The sequence below is a fragment of the Sordaria macrospora genome, chromosome 1 (assembly GCF_033870435.1).
Source record: "Sordaria macrospora chromosome 1, complete sequence".
Classification (NCBI taxonomy): domain Eukaryota; kingdom Fungi; phylum Ascomycota; class Sordariomycetes; order Sordariales; family Sordariaceae; genus Sordaria; species Sordaria macrospora.
The window spans coordinates 818,554-844,966 of NC_089371.1; the positions used below are offsets into that span (position 1 = coordinate 818,554).

The following is a 26,413-nucleotide window of genomic DNA, read 5'->3' on the forward strand; positions in this document are numbered from 1 at the left end:
AGATCGAAGACGGCACCTACCTAACCCTCGACGAAGTGAAGACACCGAGGCCTGATGAACGAATCAAGCAGGACTGGACGTGATCAGCCGCCCGCCAACTGATGATCCTACGGAGTGTCGGTCGCTGACCGAAGCCAGGCTTGTCGGCGATTTCCCGTCGTTCGACTTCAATATGGGCGGGGACTCTTAACATCTCACATTGCCGCGTCGCCGTTACGGACATTCCCCAATCTATGAAGCGCCACAAAGCCACAGTTTTGGAAGGACTGGTGGTTGGACTTTAGACCTTTCAGCGGGGCACATTACTCGGATTCTTACCTCCTCTTACTTGTACACGGACGGCACTTCCCCTTCCCCTTACCTACCTACCATCATCGAGGTAGGTAGCTTGACGACTCTACGATGCTTGACGAACCTCCGGCGCTCTACCTAGAGGTAGTCCCGTCGTGGTCCTCTTACCAGTTTGCAGCTCGGTACCTCTACTTGTAGGTAGCATCCCACAGCACCCCATTGGATTTGGGCCAGTCCCTCTTGACCTTCACCATCCTTTTCTAGTCTGGGGTGCTAGGGTACTGGGCTCCCCCTGTTGCCCTCCCGTTCCGTCCCTTCGGTCCCGAGCTTACGGGAAGGGAAAGGGAAGTGAGCCATACAACCTCGTCTCCCTCGTCCTCTTTTGTCCTCAATGATAGGAAAGTTGCTGATCCCTTGTTAAAGTACCTACGGTACGGTATGTATCTGTTTCGGGTAGAGTGATGGATGGGGTTACGCGTCTCCTCATGACAGCAGCAGCAGCAGCAGCAGCAGTAGCAGCAGTACAGGATCTCCAACGACACAGCGAGCAAGCTGAACCTGCAAGAGAGACGGGGATTGGACGCTGGACGCTTTCATCGCTCGATGCTTGATGCTTGATGCTTTCATCTGATGCTTTCGCCTGATGAATGATGCACCAAGCAAGCAAGCGGGCACTTTATGACAAGTGACAACTAACATCCAACCCATTCAACAACCCCAAGATCTCCAACTCCTTTCTCCAACGGCATCTTGCGTTTCGTTTCTCGTTTTTCCTTCTCGGCGCCGAAACGTCAGACAGACAGGCAGGCAGTCTCTGTTGGTTGGATTGGGTTTCTGGATGGCATTTCTTTTAGACTCCGATTTTTTTTTCTACCAGAACGGGAAATAAGATCTGCTTGCCCTCGGTCGTCCAGTCCCCTCGGAAATTATTACCCGCCTTCTTTTTACATGTTTACATGTTGGACAAGATGGAAGCCCGAAAAAGAAAGGGAGGGATGAAGACGTGCAAGGTTCCTTCTCCATTCCTAACCACCCACCCCTTGGCGTTTTCGTCCTTCCCTTCTTTTAGAGATCTTCAAGAAGTTGGGCAAGTCAAGTGAGAACCATCAATCATCCCGTCAACTTTTCTTCCCCATCTTTCTAAGTCTCAACTCCGGCTCTCCGAGGGACAATCCCAATCCCAATCCCATGGATGGTGGTGCCGCGCGTCTGTCTTCTGATACCTATCATGACTGGCACAGCTTCTATATCCGTTTTGCCGACATACATAGTACTTATCTAACAAAGAGCAATGACGAAATGACGAAAGAGAGTGGCTACTAAGGTAGGTACCTACCTCGTGGTGCCCTACACACATACCTTACCTACAGGCTACATACAGCCGGGCTTGTACCTTTTACGCATGCACAGATGGCTCCGAAAATGGAAATCTGGATGTACGATGTACGATGGACGCGCAAGTGCATGCCTTTTCTGCCTTTTTTTGCCCCATGTTGTGTTTCCTGACCTTTTTACCAGCCCCATTTCTGGACAATTGACGAACCTTCCATTGGTGGTTTTCCAGTACGGAAGTATCGTGTGCTGTTCTGTCGGGCTGCCAGGTACCTCGCTTGCCCTTGGGTCTGGTAGGCAGGGTCCCGAGACATGTTGCATGTTGGTCCAATGTTCAGAGCGGCTCGGCTGTGTTACTTTACATGATTCCGTAGCATATATATTTATGTACGCTCTCTTTCTTCTACCTGCCCATATTGGCTTTTCGGTTTCATACCAGAAACTGGCTCATATCATTCCTCTTTAATCCTACTCAGTTTAAACACTACTCACATTTATCATTCTAACCACACATAACACATAAAATCAATCAGTCACCGAACAAGACAAAAATGGAGCGTCCCCAGATTCTCGGCCTCCTGGCCCTCGCACTCTCAGTCAACAGGGTCGAAGCGTGGTGGGGCGCCGGAGCCCCCGAGTGCGCGGTAAGTTTATCCTTCAACACCCCTTTCCCACCTCCCTTCCTCATCCACCTACCTAATTAACTAACAACACCCTTCTTCAGCAACCCTGTCTCTCTTCAGCTTGGTCAGCCACGAGCACAACCGCCTGGCCCGCTCCAACAGATTGGTGCGACTCCTCCAAAAACTCCGACATAAAATCTCGAATCGACGCCGCCTCCTCCTGTCTGGTCAGCGCCTGCTCCGCCACGCCAACCGCCCACTCCTCTTACTCGTCTCTTTCCTCCTCTCTCTGCGCCCAATATTCTTCTTGCTCTTCCGCCGGCTCTACGGGCGTTTATACCGTTTCCCTCCCTGCCTTCACTGGAGCTTGGGACGGCGGCCACGGTGGCGGTCCCGGTGGAGGATGGGGAGGACACGGCGGCCAAGGATGGACACAAACAGGAACAGGAAAATGGGGTCCCCACGCCGGCTGGGCGGGAACAGCCACCTGGACTGGAGGCGTGTATACCGTCACAGGATGCGAATGGGACGGATCACCATGGGCCGGCGGGCCGTGGGGCTTCGGTCACGGGGGCGGACCTGGCCATGGTTCCAATGGTGACTACGGCAACGGCCAACCCAACGGCCCTTGGGGCGCATGGGGCTCCGGCTGGACTTTGACTAGCACCGGCACAAAGACCATCACGGCTGTGCAGACTATTACCAAGGATGCGACGGGTGTGGATGGGAGTGTCACCAAGGTTGTTGAACTCGCGACTAGTACGGGCTTGGCCACGATTGGGTATGCGGTTAATGAGGATAGCAAGGCCGAGGCGACGACGGTTTTGGAGGGTGTGGAGGCTGCTGCTAGTACTACTGGTAGTAGCAGCAATGCGGCGAGTGGTGGTATGGGAGAGTCGGTGGGGGTGAAGGTTGTGGCGGCTGTGTTGGGAGGTGTGGTGGTTGTTGCCGGGTTGCTTTGATTTGAACGGGCTTTGAGCTTTGTTTGGAGACTGAGGATTTGATATATGGTGTTGGGGTTTAGGAACTTGGGGCTGAGTACGGGTCAAATTTGAGGATCGTGTTGTTTGTTTGTTTGGGTGTGGAAAACTAGTGTGCTCTGCGTCTGATAGATACCTTACTGTCACTCTCCTTCTCTGGATTTCTGGGCTTTTGCGAAAGGTGTTTGTTGAAGTGATTTTTCGAGTTGGATAATGGATGAATTATTACGCCGACCTTGTTATGTTGGTTGAAAAGCAGGTACTGTCTTTGGCACGCATCTCTGCGGTGGCAGTGTTTGGTTATTATTGTCTTGTTGATTCCCGAACTTTTTTTGTTTTCTTGTCAAAACACCACGGCACTCACATTTAAGCTACCTCCGTCCCCGCCAAAAAGGCCAAACACCTGATGGCACTTATAGTATGCCCTGCTTTCAGCCTTTTTTTGGGGCCAGGGAGGCTACCTCTTCATGTTCCCTACCCAGAGGTGTGCATTTCTCCCGTCATTTGCTGAGGGGCCCATTACGTAACTAGGTAGGTAGGTAGTTCTGACCAACAGACGAAAGACTTTCGGGCCGGGATGCTCTTTCCCAACGTACCACCTCAGGCTTATGCGCCTCGGTTTGAGGGCTTTGAGGTCGTCACCCACCGCCTTATAGGCTCCTGTCACACCTACTCTTGTGGTTGGGGCTGACAAACAATCTTCTCTTAACCAGGCTAGCCACTACCATAAATCAAGCATTTCCCAACCATTCAAGTTGCCTTCATCCTCTCCTCAACTCATGTGAACTAAAACCGCCTCACACCCCCAGGCTTCGGCGCCGAAGAACATCAGAACCATAGACTGCCGGCCCTCTTCCCCGCCCCTCTCGGTCGCCCCAACAACGTTCCGTGCATGTATGGTCTCAGCCCAACCGGCCTTCTTTCCCTCGGAGGGCACCCATTTTGTTTGGCTGACAACTTAAGCCGCCATGATTCGACTAAAAATGGCCCATGGTGCGTCTGGAGGACGCCACTTGTGCTATATTGCTTGGGCAGACGAACAGGATGACCAACCATCGCCCTCATACCTACATATTAAGCCTGGAGCCATGCTAACTTTTTGTCGCCCAGCACTTGTGTCTCTCCCATTCAACCTTCTCCACAGTTCGTCGAATTTTCGAAACACATCGGCATGATAGCCCATACTTTGGCGCAAAATGGAACCAGGAGTTCGTAATGTCCTTAGGCACCTTCCGGCGGCCTTCTGGCTTGAAGGAAGTGAAAATGCCACTCCACTGCCAAGTATTGAAGTGTGGGAAGAAGATACCGAGAAAGGATGCACGTTTTGCACATCATTAATGTCGCGGTTAAACGGTGCCAGTCTCAACATTTGAGCCTCAACAGACGCCGAGAATCTGTCTTTTAAACACAAACTGGGACAAGAGAAGCCAGCTCAGCCTTATGACCTTTCAATCAAAGATCCTCCTCGACGTCAAAATTCCCAAATCACGCCGGGATTCTAAGCACGATTTGGATGAGAATACAGATTCGGAGCGTGCGTGGCATTACGGTACGTATGTGTCTTCCTGGCTTTCACTGAATCGCCATCAAGATAGTCGTTCAAACTAATGGACAAGCAGCTGTTGGCATTCTGACGTTGTTGGGGTCATGTCAGAAGCTATCACAAGATGGTAGGTTTTCAATAAACTCACAATACTCTATGAGAGAAGTTGGAAGAACGGATACAGTGTAGGTCCCTCAACTAACCCCTCCTTAACAATATTGAATTTTCCGGCTTACATTTCGTTCCCCAGATCGGGCAATTTTGCCCATGACCTCGCCAAGCCAATCGAGCAACTTCAAAATGTCAACATAACCGCACCTGTCGAAAGCGTCTCATGTTCCACCGATGCGTTGGAATACAATCTGGATTCTATAGGGATGTGGCTTGAAAACTGTGAAAGGACCCATACGGTTTGCCGCGTCGCCTTGGCCGCTCAAGACTTCCTGCCTACGAGGCTGCTCGATCTCAAAGCATTCAGAGACGACATCAGACTGGTCCATATACAACCCAACAAATATGATGGGAATGACAAACTACCATCGTATGTTACCTTGAGCCATTGCTGAGGACCACCTGCAAAGCGCCCCAAAATGACAACGCGGGCAAATTTGGCGGATCATATGGATCGGATCCAATTCTTGACCCTCCCAAAGACATTCCAGAACGCAATCGAGATTATCGGAGATTAGGGCATCAAGATCTTTGGATTGATTCCCTCTGCATTATTCAGGATAACGAAGAAGACTGGGCGCGAGAGGCGGCGTCAATGGCCAAAGTGTATTCCCAAGCCTACTGTACCCTTGCAGCTCTGAGCTCGAGTGATAGTAACCAGGGGCTCAATCTCATACCTCCAGACTTCCTGGTCAATATGGTCGTCCATGACACTGACAATGAAAAATACCGGCTCCGATTTCAGCATGAGAAGCTGGATTGGCGCTCGGTATATAACGGCTCATTGGATGACAGCCCTCTCCGGTATCGCGCTTGGGCGTTCCAGGAAAAGGAGCTATCAAGCAGTATCGTACACTTCGGGAAAACACAGTTAGTACTTGAGTGTTCGGCCGAAAAGGGGCCAATCTCAGACGGAGAACGTGGATCTACCTCCTGGAAATGGACAACGCGATCCCCTATACAGTCGTCGTCGTCTACGGTTGACTTGTATGATTTCTGGTCACCACTCGTCATGGATTACGCAGAGAGAAACATGACCAAAGTCAGTGAAAAATTGTTGGCCTTCTCGGGTATTGCGCAAACATACCAGTGGTTAGTTCCTAGCGCGAAGTACGTTGCTGGAATGTGGAGCACACATCTCCCAGAAGGCCTACTGTGGCAAGTGTGGATTAATCCAGAAGAAGTCTCCAGACGAACGTCGGAATACATTGCGCCGAGTTGGTCTTGGGCATCCGTCATGGCGCCGATCAAGTTCCGCCCATGTGATACCCGCAGGAAGCTTCGTGTGCAGGAGATGTGGGGATTGCCCAAGCATAATGATGCTTACGGAGCTCTTGTCGACGCCTCACTCATATTGAGTGATATTGAACTTGTGAAACTCAATTTAGAAACCAGATCTCCGGAAGGAGATTTGGGGGTAGGCATCCTCACCAGATATGGTGTCATTGCTGGGGTGGTGTTTCTTGATGTTAAGGACGGGTTGCCACCAACTACAGAAGACCTGATATTTATGGCACTTGAGGAGAAGCCGGAAAGTCGCCACCATGTGGGGACAATGAAAGGCCGTCCAATTTACGCGGAGGGCGGGCTTTGCCTCTTAGGGCTTGTGCTTAGGAAAGTACATCAAGATGATATGCCGACCTACCGTCGAATTCATGGACTTGGTCGGTATGTCCCTGAGTCCTTGACTGAGGGGTTGGATGCATGTACGATAAATTTGTTATGACGACTTGCTCTGGGAACTGGAAAGGAGCACAAGGAAATTCCTGGTATTGCTTAACTCTCCTACTCTGTTGGTGTTCATAAGTATCTGCGGCTGGTGTACCTATGTTTTCGGCTTCTCACTTTCATTTTCGATTTGATTCGTCCTTAATATTATGCCCAGGAACCCATGGGCTAGGTGAAACTTGCGCTGTCTTAAGTCCATTAGCCTATGTCCAATCCTCACAGAAGAATGAGTTCGAAAACAGCGGTGACAAAATTAATTGGGAGACCGCGAGTGAAAAGAATTCATATAATACAAGATTGGTTCTGCGGATGTTCCAGGCAGAAGTTCGTTCTTTTCTCAGGTGGGTACTTATTTTTGAAAGAAAATAAAAAGAAAGGAAATGAAAGGAAAGAGTAAGAAGAAGAAGAGGGGAGAAAAAAAGGAGAGTCGAAACAAGTGCTGGGTTCGACCGATCCATACCAGGTACCTGTTCATCAGGTATCTTTTGTCTATGCCTTGAACACAGCAACTGAGGCGATAAGTTCAAGCTCATACTTCGACACCAGGGTCCAAAGCTATCAAGTCCATTGATAGTCTACTATGGCCCGTGTTCGGGCGATTCTCCTCGAGTGTCGTTGTTTGATTGTTCTTCGTGATGATGCGCTATGTGCCAAGAAGCAGTATGGCCTGTCCTTCTACATCATCGCCTGTAAGTGACACTATTCATATCATGGCTTAGGGCACTCTTGGCAGGCTGGGGACAACAAACAAAACAACGCGCATTATGTTTTGCAAGACGCGGTCGTGTGATCATTTTGGTCGAAACTTCATTGGGCGTCAATGTTTCTATTTTCTGGCCGTATATCCCCTCTCGCGAATATAATCAGTACAATCACACTGAATCCAACTTCACTCATCTCTGCTGTGCACGGGTGACCCGAGCCCCCTCCCAAGAAAAAGCCAACCATGCCTCTTCCCGGCCCCGGAGAGCTGTAAAGGCCGCTGTCGCAACAGCTCGCCTCAAGCTAGCCGCCGATTTGAAGAAAGGCACCCTAGCCATGAGAAATTCTATCGTGGACTTTTTGGAGATCGACGAGATGAATATGAAGGATGTCCAGAAGCAATGCGAGATACTTGGAGGGAAGATTGGGCGGTTCGTTCGTCTGTTCTCGAGGCGTCTCAAGGAGCATGTTGAATCTTTGGAGGGAGGAGAGATGGACTGGTGGGTGGTGCACGCGGCAGTCGAATGTGTTATCAGCGTGATTGAGCTTGTCTACTATGATGCTGTGTCGCATATGGACAGGAACCCAGATGTGAACTGGACGAGCCTCGAAGTTTTAGGCCATCTTATACGGCACGGCGTTAAGGAGGGATGGGGTGGTACGCGTTCAAGCTGCTCTTTGAAACCGGAATCGGCCGAAGGGGAATGGTGCAATGGGTCCGGAGCAAGCCCGACATGTTCGAAAGGTTGAAAGAGCTGGTTCAAAATATGGATAGGTGTGGAATGGGGAGGACGCAGAACTTCTCCAGGGCGTTTTCGTGCCAAATGGGATTTTTTGAAAGATAAGGGGACTCCATACAGGGGGCTAAAACTCCAGTCGTTTCCCAGTCTTGAGACACAAAGCCATTCCCAAGACGATACCTATGTTCCTGTTATTTCACCCCTTCCATTCTAGATCCTGGACACAGCACATAGAAACGTGAACAACGAGGCGGTCGCAAATGGAGATCAAATAGACAAACAACCACCTGTACAAGCCTCCTCAACTCCAAGACAGCTTACGAGACCATCACGTTGTTGACACACCTTAGATCAACACTGAATAACTCAAACACAAACAGCAAGCCCAACTAGTTTCTCGACACTACACTAGAGAAGCGTAACATTGGGCCATGCAGATGACCTCTTCCCCTTCCTCCATATCTGGGTTCAGTCCGCCATCCGCGCCCACCAAAAGCGTTTGTCCTACCGCACGCAAGGCTACCCTGTTGTCAGCACCAAAAGGAGAGCATGTTCTGTTCTTACACCGAAAACCTGTATCTTGTTTCCAGGTCCTTAGGTCCTGTCTTCCGTAACGCACATGGGCCATTCAGGTCACAAACCACCCCACAACGAAGTCCTTTTTTTGAGCTTTGCATCCATTGTTCATAGGGAAATTTTCCCTATTCTTCAACCTCCCCTTTCTTCCCACAAGCTGGCTTACTCGCGCTTATCTTGACAAACTCCAAGCGGCAACACGTATTTGGTGATCCACTCCATCTCCTCATCGCTAAACTCGCGGGTAGAGTCGTTTCCGTTCCAGGAAGGTGAGTTCAGACGGTCAACTACATCCTGGACGTCAATGATATAGAGGTCTCTACCTCTGTAAATGCTCACAGTCTTCCTGGCTGGAGTCTCGGGCATGCCACGGGCCGCCTTGTCCTCGACTAGCTTTGTAAGCTCCCATTTGCGCCTGATAACATGACCGTTGAACCGCCGGGCAATCGTCCAGCCCAGGCTCTGATCGGAAGGAATGACAGAAGCAAACATATCGGCGACCGTGAAGGGAGGTAAATGAGAGAGCATCGACGACACGATTGCGGCAGACAGATGGCTAAGTGAAGCAGATCTGACAAAGGGACCCGGAAGGGATTCGAAACCCTCTACGTCGCCGTTTCTCGCGCACTCAATCTTCCGTGGGATGATGAAATCGTTGAAGCGCTCGGCGATCTTCCAGGCTTGAGATTGGTTATCAGAGACCACAGATGTGAACTTGTCGATGACGGTGTCAAGGGGTAGATAGGAGAGTATGAATCGGATGTCTTCTGTCGCAATGTGGCTGCCTGGGTTCAATTTGATGGGCTTTGGGAGGACCGCGAGCTGTTCGGACGCAAACTGGTTGGCGCCAGAATCTGCAGACGACGCTCGACGCCGCTTGCGAGGAATCGCGGGCGAAGCCATGGTGAGGGGAAGAAGGTTGATAGTTGGTGAGTGAGGTACTACCAGAAGATGGTGACAAATGAAGTCTTGTTCCCGCGGCAGCGACGAACCGAGTCTATGGAAGGAAAATAAGAAGAAGGAGGTTGGAAAACAGCTTGAGTCGCGAGGCCTCAGCTGTAGGTGATTGTGGGCGAAAGCAAGTTTACTGCGTGGATCGTTGCGGAAGGGTGCAGGTTGATGCAAGAGCGAGAACCAGGCTTCCACCCAGACGACTACCGTCAACAATTTCATCTGGACCTTGCTAGTTGAGTCTAAAATCAAGCACTGTTTTGGAACCTGGAGTTTGCGCCCACAGGGCAGAGTGCTGTTTCCCTTGAAGGTTGATCTTTAGGGGACCAGTTGCTTGCCTGCCTGTACCAACTCCTCCATTCACCTTCAAGGCAGGCCACATCAGACGGAAGGCACATCCTGTACTGCAGAAGGAAATCGATGATGGCTGGCACAGAAGGAGCTCAGGATTTCTGAGGAAGCCACCTGCACTCCCAAGTAAATAAAAGGCGGGCACTTACGGTTGGGAGTCTGATTGGCCACGAGAAGATCGGAGGTAGGTAAAAGCTTAAGCTCCGCAGGTCTTCGGCTGGTCTTCTTTGCTCCATAATCAAACACTTTTCCGGGTCTTTGGATCCCATATGTCCTTTTTCCTTGCATGAACTCTGGGGGATAGTTCATCTGACCGTTGGCGTCGACCAGAAGTGCCTCCCAAGATGAAGCAGATTTATGTGAGTGAAACTGATGGATTGGCTGACAGGGAGAAGGAAGGAGTAGGACTGCCAAGTTCATCTCCAACATTCCGCTTTATCTTCGGGAAGAAAACTGAGGCGAGTCACGACATGGTAAGGTATTGCTCTCAGTCAGCTCCCCTCTTCAATCAGAAACCCTACAGCATAATCCCAAATGGTCTGACAACTTCTGCATCCTCGTCATATCCACCCCAGCCCGAGCCATCTTCTCGAGCAACATGCCAAACTTGGTATGTAGGTCCTTGTCCGACTTCATCCACTGAGCCAGCTTCAACATATCAATCGGCGTCTCAAACAGAAGCTTGAACAGCAAGTCGCCCAGCTTCTTTTTGGCACCATACGCCCTCAGCTCGTTCGGTGCTTCGACGACCTTCAACTGTTCCTCCCCCGACTCTGCAACGACCTTGAGCTCCACGGGCAGATAGACATACTCGAGCATGCCAATGACCCCCCTAATTGCCGCTTCCTCCACTATCCAATCATCCACCGTAGTGAACAAAAAGTGTGCCTCCAGCCGTCCCGTAGCCTTGTGGATGGAGCCTTCAACCCGCTCGCCAACGTCGCGCATGTAATCGGTCATGTAGGCCTTTCTGTGTTTCCCCCCTTCACGCATCAAAAGGAACTCCACGATGCGCTCCTTGACAGCCCCAGATTCTTTGGTCAGAAGTCCAGCAAAGTCTCATTATTTCTCCTTCAAGAGTTTGTCACGTTCTCTCTCCCGCGACGCCGGTGTCGCTCGTCTCGGCGGCGGATTAACGGGTTCGACCCTCAAAACACCCCCTTCCCCTTCCACCACCCTCCCACGCACCCACACATCTTCCCCAAACTCCTCCTTCTTCTTCCTCTCATACTCCTTCCACACCTTTTGCCTCTTTGCCCTCTCCTCTCTCCGCTCTTTGTCCTCCTCCCTCTTCTTCATCTCCCTCCTCCTTTCCTTCACCTCCCTCAACCTCTTTATTTATTCCTGCGCCATCTTGCACTCCAAGTTCATCCTCATTCTTTTCAAGCAGTTAATGAACCTCTTCGCAATCGACCACGCTCTGCCCTGCCTGTCCGTCACGGCCTTCAAGTAATCCCAATTGCCAGCTTTCCCGTGATCTCCCATCCAGGTCAGCATTGCCGCGACATTCCTCTCAGAGAGATAATTGTGCGTGTTTTCGACGATGCCTTTTGGTAGACGAAGAAATTGCTCGTCGATGGGGAGGGCGGCAAAGGTGAGGTCGAGCTTGTTAGCGAAGGACGGGTCGAAGTCATCCCAGGGGTAGTCTTCGATATAATCAGGGGAGTAGTATTGCTCGGCGAAGGGTTTGACGTGGGCGCTGGCAACTTTGCCCCAAAAGGTAGATGGGTCTTCGCCGGGGTCGTCGATGGTTTTCAATTTGTTGCTTTATGGGGAGAATCGGTTTGTTCGTGTCTTTGTGTTTTTCTTTTTGGGAGTTGCGAGGAACGTTGTGAAAGTTGTAGCCCTGGAAGAAGATTTGTCATTGTTGCCTTTGCTAAAAGATTTCAAAATCACGCACTCTATTGTCACACCACGATGACGGAAAGAAAGAAAAAACTGCATTGATCCCACTTCTGCAAGGTTGCTTTGGTTTGTAACCGCAACTGTAAAAAGATACCGTCCAGACCATGGTAGTTGACACGGTAACCGTTCGCGATACGTGAACATGTGCTGGCTATGTCGCGTGTGCCGATGGCCAGGAAACCCTTTCCCATCGAATCAGTCCACTCACGTCTTCAGATCAGATCAAGTCACACACTCACATCTCGATATTTACGTCTAGACGAGGCTGGTCCCAGAAAGAATAGGCAGGCTCATATTTTGTCACAGTTCAGTTATCAGACCCAAGCTACAGTTATCATGACAACAACAAGCCGAAAAACTTCCGACAATGTAGTAAAAAAATTTTAAGCTTTTCTCCATTTCGGGCCTTTCTTTGCTTCTGTGCGTTCGTCATCCATCATTCCCTTTCGTTTGTGATCTTTTTCGTAGTTTAGATTCAATCACGCTTTCCACCAGTTCATGACCACGGAAGTAAAAAGCAGAAAATAAAGACAGTTCAGCCTGAGACAAACTTGTAACACATTATCTATCCTCAAAACACGCTACATCCTGTCCTGTGTTGGATGAATCGCCTAGGAAGCCATGTAGGTAGAGGCATCGATACCCTCCTTAGGGAACTCACTAAGCAGGAAGTTAGTATCCGTTGTTCATAAGGTGAGGGGAGAAGTGTCAGGTGAACTTACGGAAGAGCGACCTCGAAGCGCTTTTCAATGGCCTTGAGGACCTCCTTGTCCTGATCAGTGGTAACAAAGGAGATGGCAAGACCCTTGGTACCGAAACGACCAGCACGACCGACACGATGGAGGTAGGAATCGGCATCAGCGGGGAGATCGTAGTTAATGGCAAGGTTGATGCGCTCGATATCGATACCACGGCCGAAGACGTCGGTGGCAACGCAAATACGCTTGTTAAACTCCTTGAATTCCTTGTAACGACGGATACTACAAGACAATCAGTACCTGAACGCAGAAAAATACAAGGCAAAAATACATACCGCTCCTCTTGGCTCACACCAGAGTGAACAGCGATTGACGGGAAGTTGCACTCGCGCAAAAGCTTGTCGAGCTCAGTGGCACGAAGAGTGCTCTTGACGAAGATGATGACCTGGTTGAACTGAAGTTCATCGAGAAGCTCGTTGAGCTTGCGGTTCTTCTCACGCTCCTCAAGAGGAATGTAGTATTGCTGAAGACCGTGGAGGGTCAACTTGGTGTCTTCGTCGACGTAGTGCTCAGTAGGGTTCTGCATGAACTTGCGGCAGATAGGCTTGATCTCATCCGAGAGGGTAGCGGAGAACATCATAACCTGCTTCTGCTGAGGAGTAGCGCGGAAGATCTCCTGGACGTCGCGGCGCATGTCTAGTTGAGGGTTAGTGACCATGGGCTGGCTGATGAATACCAAGAAACTTACCAATCTGGTCGAGCATCTTGTCGCACTCATCGAGGACGAACATGCGGACACTGCCGAGACGGAGGTGCTTGTCGCGCACCAGAGCGTTGAGACGACCGGGAGTACCGACGATGATGTGGGGGTGGGTCTCCTTGTTCTTGAGGATCTCGGCATCCTTCTGGATGGGAGTACCACCGTAGAAGACGCCGGTCTTGATGTCGGGCATGTACTTGCTGAAACGGTTGTACTCGTTGCGGATCTGGAAGGCGAGCTCACGAGTGTGGCACATGACCAGGACGGAGCACTCGCCGGCGACGGGCTCGACTTGCTGAAGAGTGGTAAGAACGAAGACAGCCGTCTTACCGAGACCGGACTTGGCCTGGCAGATGATGTCACCACCAAGCATGGCCTGGGGGATACATGTCTGCTGAACTGTATTCGAGGACCGGATTAGAATCGAGTTATGCAAGCTTTGAATTGGGCACGAAGAAGGACGGGGTGGTATCGAGAGCGAAGGGCCCGTCCATCGTCGCAGCAGCAAAAAGACTTTGTTTCCGGTTATCCATTCCTCCCGTTGTAGGTGCGTGTTGCCGACATCATATTTGTTCTGAACATGGATCGAGTGAAGAGACACGTCTCGTGATGGTGTCATCCATTGAACGGTTCCATGACATCACCAGTCATCAACGACTAGTACAAGCGGTCGACGACTCTTTCGAGACCGCGGGGACAAAGTCTCCCTTTGACCGGGGATCCCCCATTGAGGGCCCAAGGGTAGTTAGCCCGAGGGTGAGCCTTTAGGGTGATCGCTCTCCGCTCGCCATTGTGCCATTTCCACTTCGGCACCGTGATCGTGGTCGCATGTACCGTGGTGCCAAATTCCAGCAGCGCTCAGAGGCGCGAACAGCCTACGCTCGTTTCCGAGACGCAAAGCGTGAACAAAGTGATGATGTTGGTCGTAATGGTGGACGTTCCAACGCCAAAGCACCACCTTTCCTCCCCGAGGTGTATAACGGCGGCGCGCGTTTCAGCGCTCCTCTTTCGACGTGCGAATTGCCCATAATGACGCGGTATAGTCTTTGTATTTGCTTGCGATGATGGACGGAACCCGATTTGGAGGCAAGATGTGTAACGATAAGCTGGGGGTAAAATTTGTCAGGACTAACCCTCCGAGGGATGCTCGAAACCGCAGTCGGCGATGGCGCGAAGAAGTTCGGGCTTCAGCAGGAAGTCGCGGAAACCAGTGGAGTGGATGCCGACGTAGGAACCCTTCTTGGTGTCGACAGTCTGGCCGGCGGGGACAGCCTCAGCCTTCTTGCCGTTGGTGGGAGCGGCGGACTCATTGTTGAGCTCGTCGTCGGAGTAGTCGATGAGATCCTCTTCGGCAGACATGTTGGCGGTTGGTGTGGTGGTGGTGATGATGAGTGGTGGTTGATTAATTAGTGATAGACGTGTCGTAGCTGGAATGCGGCTGCGACAACGACGACAAAGGCGACAACAAAGCTGGAGAATAGAAATCCGGTCAAAAGAAAGAAAGTTGAAATTTGCTGGAGTCGAATGGGGTTGCGCAGACCAGTCGAGGCAGAAGGCTACGTGATGCTGCGGAGATGAAGTGGAGAGAAGAAGAGGCGACGCGCTGATGGAAGTTGGAAGATGTTGAAAAGTCGGAGGGGGAAGGGCGACGCAACCAGGCCAAAATAAGCAGCAGGTTCAGGTTCGCTCCTCCAGTCACGCACCCGCCGCACCACCACCACCCAGCCGTGACCCGCCCGTGACTTGGCGTGACCTGCACGAGGCGCAGGCGTGGTCGCCCGTTGCTTTCAGTTCCAAAGGCCCAAGCTCTCTCAAGGTTTCAGGAGGGCGCCAGCTGGCAGTTCGCCTTGTTTCACAAGGTAACTGTGGCTGAGCACCCCATGTTGGCGTCATGCCAGCTGCTTCCCAGTCCATGACGCATTGACCCCCTTGGAGCCTTTCTGGACCTTCACTCCCTTGCAGCGCCGCACTCATCCAGTGAATGTCAATTGCATGCCAGTCTTGGCGCTAATTGCAAACGACAAAGAACAAACGGGCAATCGTGTGTCTCAGAAACAGTGAATGGAGACAAAACAAGCATTTCAATAAATCCTACCAAAATAAGACAAAAAACAAAGCAAAAACCTTACACAACACGGGCACAGTACGGATCCTTCACCGAAAATGGCCAAAGCCGGCGGTAAAAACAACGGCGGGGTCCAAAACAGGGCAATCTACTCCCGCGTCTCCTTCCTCCAGCAAGCCACCGTTTTTCTATCTCAGCAGTCACACCCACGGTCACAAGCACCCGGACAACAACTCAAGGTCCCTTCCAGCCCCGCCCTAGAAGGCATATCCCGCCGTCTGGCTACCGACCTCCGCTCCGTGTCTCTCAAGACCCGAATCCGTCTCAGCCCTGCCGTGAAGCGGACCATATGCAAGTACTGCGACTCGGTTCTCATTGACGGATCAACATGTACCACATCAATTGAAAATAGGAGTAAAGGTGGACGCAAGCCGTGGGCGGATGTCATGGTAAGGAGGTGTCATGCGTGTAAGAAGGAGAGGAGGTATCCCATTGATGCGAAGAGGACGAAGAGGAAGACGGAACGGGGAGTAAAAGGAGAAGTAGAAGCGGCTGGGGATGCTATGGATGTTGATGTCCCTTCTGCTGGCGGCAAGGGGAAGGGCCAGAAACAGCAGGGCCAGAAACAGCAGGGCCAGAAACAACAGGGCCAGAAATAACAGGGCCAGAAACAGAAGCAGAAACAGCATCAGGGTCAAGTGGAGGTGGAAATTCGGGATCAGAAAGGCTGAAGAAAGTCGAGGCTGGACGGCGCCCTCAACTGAGAGAAACGCCTACACCTAGACATGTGTCCGAGGGGCACGCCGAGGATGTTGTTGGACTGGTTAGACAGTCCGTCGAGAGAGTGCCAACGAGCCGCATTCCTGTTCCCGAGAAGCACACCATGTCTACGAGATGTTTCCATAGCCTAGACATGGCGGATATGTTGGCCATGTCCATTCAGGTTCTTGCCGTGTGGTCTTGAGCGTACGCGAGGATATCGCCGGCCTGGGAGAATTATAACAGCATATGGACGGCAGCCAGGCCATGAGTTGGCCCATGGTCTCGATATCGACCCGGCGAGAGCTGTCGCTCGTGGCAAGCGCTCTCGCCGGGCCCAAGGTCATGCTGAAGGAAGACAGCCTCTCGCGCAGCTGCTTCGCCCCAGCCGTTGCGGGCTGCCTACTTGAGGACAACTGAGGATTCCGTGACATGTACGGACGTTGATCGAACTGGAGGTTATTGGAAAGTCAAGGATTGACTGTGATAGCTCCACGAACAAATACAATACAAGCTTCGGGGCACAGTCCTCACCATCCATATTCGATGCCCAGTAACTGATCAGTCGTGAAAGTGACATGGTATCATTCATTGCTTTGCTATGCATAACTCTAAGTCGCTTATCATTGTGGTTGCTTTGGCCTCCTGTTCCTGCTTGCTCTCGCTTGTTCAAGCTGCGTGTTTCCGTAGCCTAACTCGACCACAACAACCTCAGCTCAACACACATGCCCACGTACATCTTCACAATCATCCTAGCAGACAATCACCTCTGCTGGCCACCATTTCCACCTTGTCCACCCTGCTGGTGTTCAACAACTACCTGCTGAGCCTGCACACTCTGGACGCTCTCTTCTCCCAGGACTTTACTCGCAGCCATGAACCTAAATATCGGAAATTTCCGTGTTAGTGCCAGCCTGAATGAGAGCTAGACGGAGATAGGAACTTACAATCCACCATGCCAACTCCCTAACCCCCTCATGCACTCGGCCTGCACGCTAGTCATGCGCAAGAGGTTTTCCGTGTCGGCGAGGTTGTTGGATAATTGAGTTAGTTGGGCGTGGAGTTGGGACTGTTTTGGGGCGTTAGCAGACATGGCACACAATCTTGAAGCAAATGAGTTAAAAACATCATCAACGGATATATGATGCTGCTATCTTCTTAGTTTACTGAAGATGCCTTTTGGCGTGCGCCAGTTGAAGACGTTGCCGTACACTCTACACTCTACACTCGCGCGCAAGATAGAAAGAAATGAGGAAGATGAAAGAACGAAGAAAGGAAATAAAACATACAATCTGCCTAGCCTTAACCGCTGCACCACTCTGTCCGGAAGTCGAAGCGCCAGGCGCCATGGACTGCCGTCCTCCGCCGTGGCTACCACCACCGTGCCCGGCTCCGGCCCCGGCCCCGCTGCTGATTTGCGTGCCGAAGATGGTGTTGCGGTGGCTTGCCATATTGCTGCAGTGCTCAAACTGTGTGAATTTTCAAAAGCACAGTATTAAATTTTTGAATGGTTTATTTGGTGAGCTGATGTGCCTGCTAAGAGTCAAGTGGCTTATTGGTGAGGTGCTTATTGAGTGTCTTGTGTGTGTTTGGTTTGTTATGATGTTGTTTTGGCGATGTTTGGCGTGGTGTGGCTGCTTGAGGTCGTCAAAGCGCCAGGCGCGCGTGGAGGTGGTGGGAAGTCGGGTGTTAGTGCGAGCGCCTGAGGTGCGCTGCGAAGATTAGCGTTCTCGCTGTAGCGCTCGCTAATTCCACTGAATATAGCACCAAGCACTCAGAATGGGACCTGATGTTACTGTATCTAGTGGCTGAACAGCGCCACCAAACGCATGCACTAACAATAAGGTATCTTCATCTCAACCAATTCACCTCGTCGGCTCGCCCCCTTCGGCGAGCACGGGCAGAGTCTTCCATGGCCCTCGCTGGCTATCTTCTCCCGACATATCAGGCCATTGTCCAAGAGAAACTTCGGGATACCTTAGGTTCCAGACCGGGAAGCTTCGTGTGCTCTTGGAGATAGAAGAGAGGAACGGGCCCTGCATTCACGGGCTGCAATGGGAGTCTCCCGAGGTTCTCAGATCACCCATCCCGGACCCCTCTCGTATTCTTCCGTACCCTCCTCCTCGGGTCCCAGACCGTGTACAACACACACAACACACACAACACTCGACACGAGACGAAGAAGACGAGATGAACCCGAGAATGGTGCAGGGTCGAAATGTGTCCATCAGTTACCTCCTTGCCTTGCATGCCGTGCCTGCCTCTGCCGTCATGCGAATCAGAAAGTCCAGACCAGATAGCGACGAAGAAGTCACGGTCAATTCACGTTCGGCTTCATATAAAGAGGAAATGAGGTAGTGAGAATGTCAAACCCATCTTTAGGATAAGAAGCTTGCCCATACCTTCACCAATAAATCTATGCACAGTTTCTCTCTCGACCACACTTATGAAGCTACGCCAAAGAGCCCCCCTCAAGAAAGACAAAAGAACAGTAGACCAAAAGAGGAAATATGTTGTGTTGATTACCATGCCTTCGTCCGATCAGTCCAGTACGATGATTCAGTCTCTCCGTTTCCCATGCGCCGCGTCGTTCCGTCCTGCTCCTTCCATGAGTCCATCCATCTACTCCATCCATTTAATCCTGGCGTCGTCCTCCTGACTCCAATCCCGACTCTCTCATCTCGTCCTCGGCCCCCGTCTTTTCCTTTTGCGTATGAGCTGGCTAGTTACGGAGTGCGTCTGTTGCCAATTATTTGCCGTCTCGAGATTCGTCGTCGGGGACCTAAATAGAAAACGTATATCGCCGCATGGACAGTTGGACTCAAGTCGTGTGTACCATAGAACAGGTGATGTAGGGTAACTGTTTATTTTATTCGCGTCTCGTACGTTCTTGTCTCGTTTGTTTGTTTGTCCAGCGTTCGATTGATCGAATTGATTTGTTTTTAACAGAGGAAAAAAAGAAACTCAAAAAAAAGTATTTGATAATAACCGCCGCCTGCCAACCAGTAGTAGTCCATAATGATCTTAATCTTTCACACATCCCGCGTCCTTTCTTTCATCGCACACACGCGGCACACACGCCTTTTCTTCTAACCAAATAGTGTCTTGTGTTCCCCCAACCAATCCAGCCCATACGTATCATTAAGTAAATTGAATGAATGCATTCATCCGCCTTCTCTTCTGCTTCTTCTTCTTCTTCTTCTTCTCCTCCTTCCGTCCGTCTTCGACTGCTGTGCAAAAAGGGGAGATATCGATAGGTAGGGGCTAAAATATGTGTTGCCTGATGAGAAGTGGTAATGATTCCGGGAGAGAAAAAAAAAAGGAGTAGTAGCCAGTTCGTTTATAAATGACAAATGCTTCTTTCCACCACCGGGTGTTCACACACGCCAAAACGGCTTGTTCCAAAAAGCCAAACTCCGTTGTCCCGTTTTGTGCTTAGCGCACTCCAATGGGTGGACGAGCTAGGCTACTCTGGCTGCTATGTGCCGAGGGTTCCGATGACTCGAGCTGATGTGTAGAATCACCACTCGCCGCGCTGGCGCTTGCACTACCAGTCAGACTTCGAACATTTTTGGACATCATGGTCTCTGGTGGTTGGAGGGCGCTCACCCCGGCATGCTGTTCCACCTGCTGCGGCACGACCGCGTTTCCGTGTCCTGGGGGATAACGGGGCATGGGCTGCCTCATCCCTTCCGGAGGCGACGGTCGCCCGCCGCCGTTCATGTACGGCGCGCTGTAGCCGTTTGGTGGGGAAGGGCGACCGCTACCGCCCCTCATAGACGGGCTGTATGGGTTCCCTGGTGATTGACTGGCGCGCCTCGGCATGCCTCCGTGTGGCGGAGGGCCCTGAGTGTACTGCAGCTCATCCAGACGGGCGGACGTCAAAGAGTTTGTCCTTGATTCCATGTGTATCGCTCCCCGGTCCACATGGCCATACCGATTCGAGGTGAAGCTCATCAACGGGTCGTCCAAAACGTTGTCGTGCAACCCCGGAATATCGGCGACGATTTGGCTCGATCGGTTCCGTCCAAACTTCGGCCTAAACCTACTAGTCCGGGAAACAGGCGCATTGGGCTCGGGGTTCTTGCGCAATTGGTGATGATCGTTGGGGGCTTTCCGGTTCTTCTTGGAAGTGACGCTCATCATGTCAAAGTTGTCGGGATCGATCAGTGGCACGGGAGGCGCAGAAGCCGGGTCGTAGAAATCGTCGTCGTCATCATCGTCATCGTCAAAACCGCCGTTGTACCTCGATGGGGGGCCCCTTCTGGATCCCGGCGGGGGACCGCCAGCAGCAGCAGCACGTCTTAACCTCATCTCTTGCTCCCTCAAGGCGAGCTCTCGTTGCCGCAGCTGCAACTCTCTTTCCCGCAAAGCCAGGTCGTGCGGCGAATAACCGCCCTCGCCACCTTCTGGAATGTCGTCGTAAAGCACCAAATGGCTAAACTCTTCCAAATCAGCTCCTTCCATCGAACCCCTCCTCGACGGCTGTCGGCTTCCACTGGTTGGTGGCCTGGGGTATCCGTTGGGTGGCGGTGGACCGCCGTTCAGGGTAGGCCTGCGCATGCCGGGTGGTGCTCCCAGCTGCGACGAGCCCCTAGGGCGCATCCGTGGCAACCCGTTTCCGTTGGCCACGCCATTTGCACGTGGAGTACCTGGCGTTCCCCGGGGCAGAGGGCTAGCAGAAGGCGATCCTGGCTGAAGAGGCGGGCCCAGAGCATCCGCCTTGGGTTTGCTGCGGTTGGCGATGTTGGTGTTGTGAAGGAGGGCGTAGAGCGTCTCGATTCGTGGAACTGATACCCCAACTTCTTGGGCTAACCTGATAGGCGAGCCGAGATATGTCTCAACCTCCATTGGGCGTCTCGCTACGTAATCTTGCCACATCATATTCTCCGTTGTTGTCCTCGCAAATTCATCAATGGTGTTTTTCTTGAAGTCGGGCGGGAACTTGCAGCCTTGTGCGTCGGCCACGGCTAATAGCTCGTCAACGACATCTGATATCAGCTTGGCCACGCCCACCTTGTCGAGGAGCTGGCCATAGTTGGGTGTTTCGAAGAGCACTGTAAGAGGATGGAAAGCAATTGGGCTGCGAATCGGTTAGCATCTCGACCTTGAGCTGACTGTCCCAACGATGGACGACGTACCCAATAACTCTCTCGAACTGCTGTTGCCGAATGTTACTCGAGACCTTACAGTCGACCTGACCAGTGCTGAGGGTCATAGCCAGTGCCTGCGCCATATCTTCCTGTATCGAAGTCGGAATGTTGGAGTTCTTGTTTGCGGCGCCAACCCAGACTTCTGTTGAGCCCTTGTGCTCGAATTCGCTTCCTCCGAGCTGAGTGAGCTCGGCGCCGCAGACCAGCGAAAGGACTACATTAGTGGGGAATCGTTCTTCAATAGCTGATTCGAGGCCGAGCGAGTGTGTGGTATTAACAAGGATGCAAGTATGCTGCGGAGTGACGACGGAATCGATCACGGACGCCAGGTCGTAAACATCGGGAAGGGCCTTTATACAGAGGATGACATAGTCGAATGCGCCGCCCTCTCTGCGGGTGGCAGCCTCTTCGGGTGCCCGGACAACTGCGTCATAGCATCACGGATCAGCACAACGTTCGACGGTCGAGCGCACTCACGCAGGGGTAAATAGTCCTGGGGAACACGAGAGGGTTGTTGAGGAAAGCTTACCATGACGAGGCTTGAAGCGCTCATTGCCAAAGACCGGAGATCTAGACCCAGCAACACCATGTCAGCACTGGGTATCCGGATGCGTTGGGACCAGAGTTTTTGCGACTCTGTTGCGCCCGGAAAACGAGAAATCGAATTGCGAATCGTCAACGTACTTGAAGGAGATTCCGTATTGCGCAACGTGCTCGTAGCCTGTCTTCCATACTAGAGTGACGTCGCAGGCATTTGTTGCTTGGAGGCGCCACGACAAGAAGGCAGAAACCGAATTTCCGCCCACTGTAACAACATTCATCAGCTCATTACTCTCCGACATGTCTGGTTTGCGCGTGTTTGTGAACCGCAAGCGCAGCAGCTGTCCCCAAAAAAATAATCAAAGCAGAAAAAAAAACGAGTGTGGTGTTGACGGCAGGGTCAGTCAAGCAAAGGTTCTTTCAGGTCTCGGAAGTGGGAAAAAGAAGTTGGACGAGGGGAGGGCCGTCAAAGAGATAATAGCGTGTGTGTGTGGTAAGGATGGATAGGATAGCGTAGCCCACTTTCTTTCTGGTCAAGACTGGCTGGTCCCGGAAAGCTGGCGTAGCACTAGCGAGAGGTGAGGTAGCGGGTACAATGGATAGCATGAACAGGAGAGCGGAGAGCGTGGGAACTGGTACATGGGTGAGGATGACAGGGAACACTCGTTGCTGACTGCTTGAAGTCAAGGCAGAGGGCCGGTGCCGAAACGACTCGACTCCAATGTCTCCATCCAAGCAGCTTTTTTTCTTCCATGGACCTGTAAAGGCCCAGTACCTGAACCTGTATCGTAGTGGTATCCAAGTGGTATCCATCCAAACAGTGCTGAATATGAACTGGCGACTCACCTGACAGGATCTTGAGTCGGGGCGTCATGGGTGCCATTGCGGAGTCCCAAACCGGGATGGTGGGCTGTTCAGGTTTCGAAGCTGCAACAGCGGCAGCCTTCTTTGGTGCGAAGCGCTCAACCGAAAAGAGGCAGGACTGGCAGGATCAAGACCAACTTGAAAATCTGTCTAACCAAACCAAGGCCTGTTCCACCAGCGCGACCAAGACCAAGTCCCCTGTGGCTTGATTACCTCAGTGGTTGACGTGGGCTCGGTGTGCGTGGGATGGATGATGCTGCGTCTGTCTTTCCTTTCTTCTTTTTATTTTCCTCTTTTCGTAATCCCAATCTCGAATCGAGGTGAACCGTGGACTTGTTACTCCGGTATCTTTCTTTTTTTTTTTTTTGCTTCTTATTTTCTCCGATGTCTCTTCTTGTTCGCTTGTATGTTCAGTTATCGCTTCTTCCGCGGTAGGCGGTTTCGTTGTGCTTGTCGAAGTTTGCGAAACCTCTTAATCTCGAGCACGGCTCACTTCGCTTCGAATTCGCTTCTTGTTTGTCTCTTGTGGTTGTGGGTCTAGTTGTTATGCGAGGATACTGTATGGACTCCTCTCGACGACGCGCCTCGAGCGAGCGAGCGAGACAGCGTCAACTCAGCTTGACAGGGACAGTCGTGACAACGCAGCGGCAGCGGCAGCAGCAGCGCAGCAGCAGTCAGCGACAGCAGGGGCAGCAACAGTGATAGTGACAGCACACAGCAATGACAGCAGTGAGCCAACAGCAAGAGTCGAAAAGCAGCAATATAGGGATAGTCGCGGTTGTTCTGGGGGTTAGCGATTAGGCGATCCTGGGCGCTGGGCAGTGCTAATCAAGGCCTTCTAGCGGCTCCAAGTAGCGTCGGCCGGGTTAGACTAAAACGAGCGTGACGCCTTGGCAGCGATAAAATGTGGTAGAGGTATGCACTTTATAGAGCGATGACGAGGCGACTGAAGATGTTCCAAACTTCCAGTCTGGGGACCCTGGAGATTTGGATCGGAAGGGTTCGGTCGAGAAGAGCAGTGCTGTGGCTGAAAAGGCGAAATGGAACACGGCGAATTGTGGTGGCTCACTGACAAGACAGAGATCGGGGTGTCGAGGGTATGTAATGAGCCACGGCTACGGCCACGATATTGAGGAGCAACAACCTCAATCTGGACAGGGCGAGACGGGGACCGACGGTTCGACGGTTTCGATGTGCCTCGTTCGACCTTGTGTTTCGCGTGGAGCGAGCGTGTGTAGGTATGTATGTGCCTAGTTTCGTAGCGTGGAGATGGGGGAAGCAATGTAGTGTACGGTGTGGCAGCCTTTGTCCAGCCGTTCTTAGTGGTCTCACCAGCGTCGAGCTTGTGGTCGCCGGATGGATCTTGGTCCCAAAACCCAAACGGTGTCGACGAGCCGCTCGGAAACGTGCTGCGCGTTTGTCCGTGCCGTAGACAATGAAGGTCTGTAACGTGTAGTGCGAAGATGCACTAACAGCCGAACAGCAGCAGCAGCAGCATCAGTGAAGCCAGTGGAGGCGATGGATGGGATGTGACGATGGCGCCCGGGAGTGGTGAAGCTAGTGCTAACGAGCGGACTGGGTGCGGAATGGTCGAGCAATGCCGGTCGTGGTCCGTCGGCGGCGTCGTCGTTGTGGTGGATGCTCGCTCGTGGGTGGATGGATGATCGGTGTTGCACCTTGCTTTGGCGGTTGGTCTGGATCGGGCTTGGTGTCGCTCTCTCTGCTGGGCAGGCTTGGTTTCGTGGGTCTCTGGGTCCTGACAATTGCGAGGCCAGCGCCTGGCTGCTGGGGAGGTCCTGGGCTGCGGCTGGGGGGCAAGGGGTGGTGAAGGGAAGGCGCTTTCAGGGCTTCAAGCGAAGTAATCGGCCGTGGCAGAGAACGAAATGTGGAAGGAAGAGCAAAGTTCGAGACAGCAATGCAACACAGAACAGCTAGAAAGTACAAGCACGCAGAATATAAGCCACATTACATAGTGAATGCTTGTCCAAAAAAAAGAGAACTCCAGACTTTTCTCTACACCTCTTCGCGGTCGGTTGCCGGAAATGACGGGGATCTGAATGGCGTTGTTTTCTCTCCCCGTTTGCTTGGGTTGAGGGTTTGGAGGGAGGGAGGGAGGCTCTTAGTGGCATGGAAGGTAGAACATCGAAACCCCGAACCTGGGCCCCATGAGGTGTGAAATAGGACTTCAGTTTGCATATGGCTCGGATAAGGCATCCAGATATGCCATCTCACTGCACAACCGGCAAGTCTACCTACCTTATCTTGCCTACCTACCTCACTCACTTGATGCTCGTGAACACTGTCAACTGATGCTTGTCGGTTCTATCGGTGAAAGAACCTGCCGAACGGGACGTCTATTTTGGTTCTGATATTGGAGACATGCGATGTCAGAAACGACGGAGAGCAGATCTCGCTCGTGCAGAACTTGACATGAGGGCACCTTCCGCATTTTCGTTTCCCTTGGAACCAAAACGTGACAGAGGAAACGGGCTGCTGCCGTTCGTATGAAGGTGACTCCTTCCCATTTTCTGTCTGTCCAGTCTTGGAGTCTTCCCGGTTAGGTTTCTTTGGACCTCTTGTGTGGAAGGTAGTGATGGCGATTGACCGATATGCGCTTCCCCTTGAATTTTGCACACAACTTCTCAACTACAAACCATTCATGTTCAAGGTTTGGTTAGGTACGAAGTCGATATAACAAACACACAGGTACGAACGGGCGGGCGGTGGGCAGGCTGGTTCGTGTTAGTGGTTCCATTGCTTTTACTGCATGCTTTTGGCTTCCACCGTTGGTCTTGAGGCGTCCTGTATTCCTTCTTCCCTTGCAAACATTAGAAAGGTGGAACTCTCCTTCTGTGTTGTGTAAGTCCCCGTCTATATCAAAGCCACAGTGACGGGAAGTGAGTTCTCTTGTTATCTTGTTCCTGATGCATGGAGGTGTTGAAAGTAATTACCGTAACCATCGTAACAGAGCCTCGATCCAAAGGGAGAAAAGCAGTAATTACCCTGTCCGGTTAAGTTCCGCGGCGTTACCTTACAGTACTGCTTGTTGAAAAAATGTCATAACAGCTGAACATGCCTTTGGCAGGCAGGCCAGCCTAGTCTAGCCCTCAGGAACAACGGATATGGCATAAAAAACGTGGCATAGGGAAGCCTCGTTCAAGAAAATGAATGGGGAAATGAAGGCGTCAAGGGACCTGGATGTTTCCTTGTCGTGCAAATGCTTCTTTCCCGTTGGAGATGTTATTGCCATGCCCTGCATTGAGGCTTTCAGTGGATGTTGGCAACTGCGAAACTCTTGGGGCGCTGGACGGCCGCTATAATGAAACTTTCAATTCGAGGCAGGGCGGGCACACACAGTGCGCATCTGGAACAAGACGCCAAGTGCCAGCCGCTGGTGGATATGTGTATGGTAAGGTAAGGATGGAATGATGGGTCGGTACTGATGCACGGGCTTCGGGAAGTGGAAGTCTCCGTCCACTAACTTGAACCGTACATAACTTTTTCAGCTGTGAATGTCTTGCACGGAGAGGACCTGATGCTGAAGCGAACGTCCAAGTTTGAATCGCAATCCAGCTTCAGTTGTTGGTAAAAGAATCTACTTGATTCCTTTTGTTGCACCTCCTGATATGGACTTCGTCAGTCTCTTGCTGACTTTCCGCTTCGAGTGAACATGAGGATAAT

At 51.8% G+C, this 26,413-nt stretch overlaps 6 protein-coding genes across 6 annotated transcripts; 3 read left to right on the forward strand and 3 right to left on the reverse strand.

Annotated features, from left to right (window-relative positions):
• The first annotated feature begins 2,033 nt into the window (after positions 1–2,033).
• SMAC4_05231 (uncharacterized protein) lies at positions 2,034–3,686 on the forward strand. Its single transcript, XM_003346984.2, has 2 exons — positions 2,034–2,267; positions 2,348–3,686. The coding sequence occupies exons 1-2, from the start codon at positions 2,175–2,177 to the stop codon at positions 3,206–3,208; spliced, it is 954 nt and encodes a 317-aa protein (XP_003347032.1). The 5' UTR covers positions 2,034–2,174; the 3' UTR covers positions 3,209–3,686.
• Positions 3,687–4,066: 380 nt separating this feature from the next.
• On the forward strand, positions 4,067–6,835 carry SMAC4_12822 (uncharacterized protein). The gene is made up of 3 exons (XM_024655405.2): positions 4,067–4,775; positions 4,846–4,954; positions 5,020–6,835. Exons 1-3 carry the CDS (start codon positions 4,667–4,669, stop codon positions 5,333–5,335), a joined length of 534 nt encoding a protein of 177 aa, XP_024511298.1. The 5' UTR covers positions 4,067–4,666; the 3' UTR covers positions 5,336–6,835.
• Positions 6,836–8,848: 2,013 nt separating this feature from the next.
• Positions 8,849–9,589, reverse strand: SMAC4_05232 (uncharacterized protein; the record flags this gene model as incomplete). The annotated part of the gene is made up of 1 exon (XM_003346985.1): positions 8,849–9,589. The coding sequence occupies one exon, from the start codon at positions 9,587–9,589 to the stop codon at positions 8,849–8,851; it is 741 nt and encodes a 246-aa protein (XP_003347033.1).
• A 5,805-nt stretch (positions 9,590–15,394) lies between these two features.
• Positions 15,395–16,711, forward strand: SMAC4_05234 (uncharacterized protein). Its single transcript, XM_003346987.2, has one exon. It carries the CDS (start codon positions 15,515–15,517, stop codon positions 16,073–16,075), a length of 561 nt encoding a protein of 186 aa, XP_003347035.1. The 5' UTR covers positions 15,395–15,514; the 3' UTR covers positions 16,076–16,711.
• Positions 16,712–16,744: 33 nt separating this feature from the next.
• On the reverse strand, positions 16,745–17,864 carry SMAC4_05235 (uncharacterized protein). Its single transcript, XM_003346988.2, has 3 exons — positions 17,465–17,864; positions 17,123–17,244; positions 16,745–17,056 (listed from the first exon to the last, which is right to left on the reverse strand). Exons 1-3 carry the CDS (start codon positions 17,624–17,626, stop codon positions 16,939–16,941), a joined length of 402 nt encoding a protein of 133 aa, XP_003347036.1. The 5' UTR covers positions 17,627–17,864; the 3' UTR covers positions 16,745–16,938.
• Positions 17,865–18,000: 136 nt separating this feature from the next.
• SMAC4_05236 (uncharacterized protein) lies at positions 18,001–22,286 on the reverse strand. The gene is made up of 4 exons (XM_003346990.2): positions 22,013–22,286; positions 21,858–21,898; positions 21,317–21,752; positions 18,001–21,258 (listed from the first exon to the last, which is right to left on the reverse strand). The coding sequence occupies exons 1-4, from the start codon at positions 22,168–22,170 to the stop codon at positions 19,611–19,613; spliced, it is 2,283 nt and encodes a 760-aa protein (XP_003347038.2). The 5' UTR covers positions 22,171–22,286; the 3' UTR covers positions 18,001–19,610.
• Positions 22,287–26,413: the final 4,127 nt, after the last annotated feature.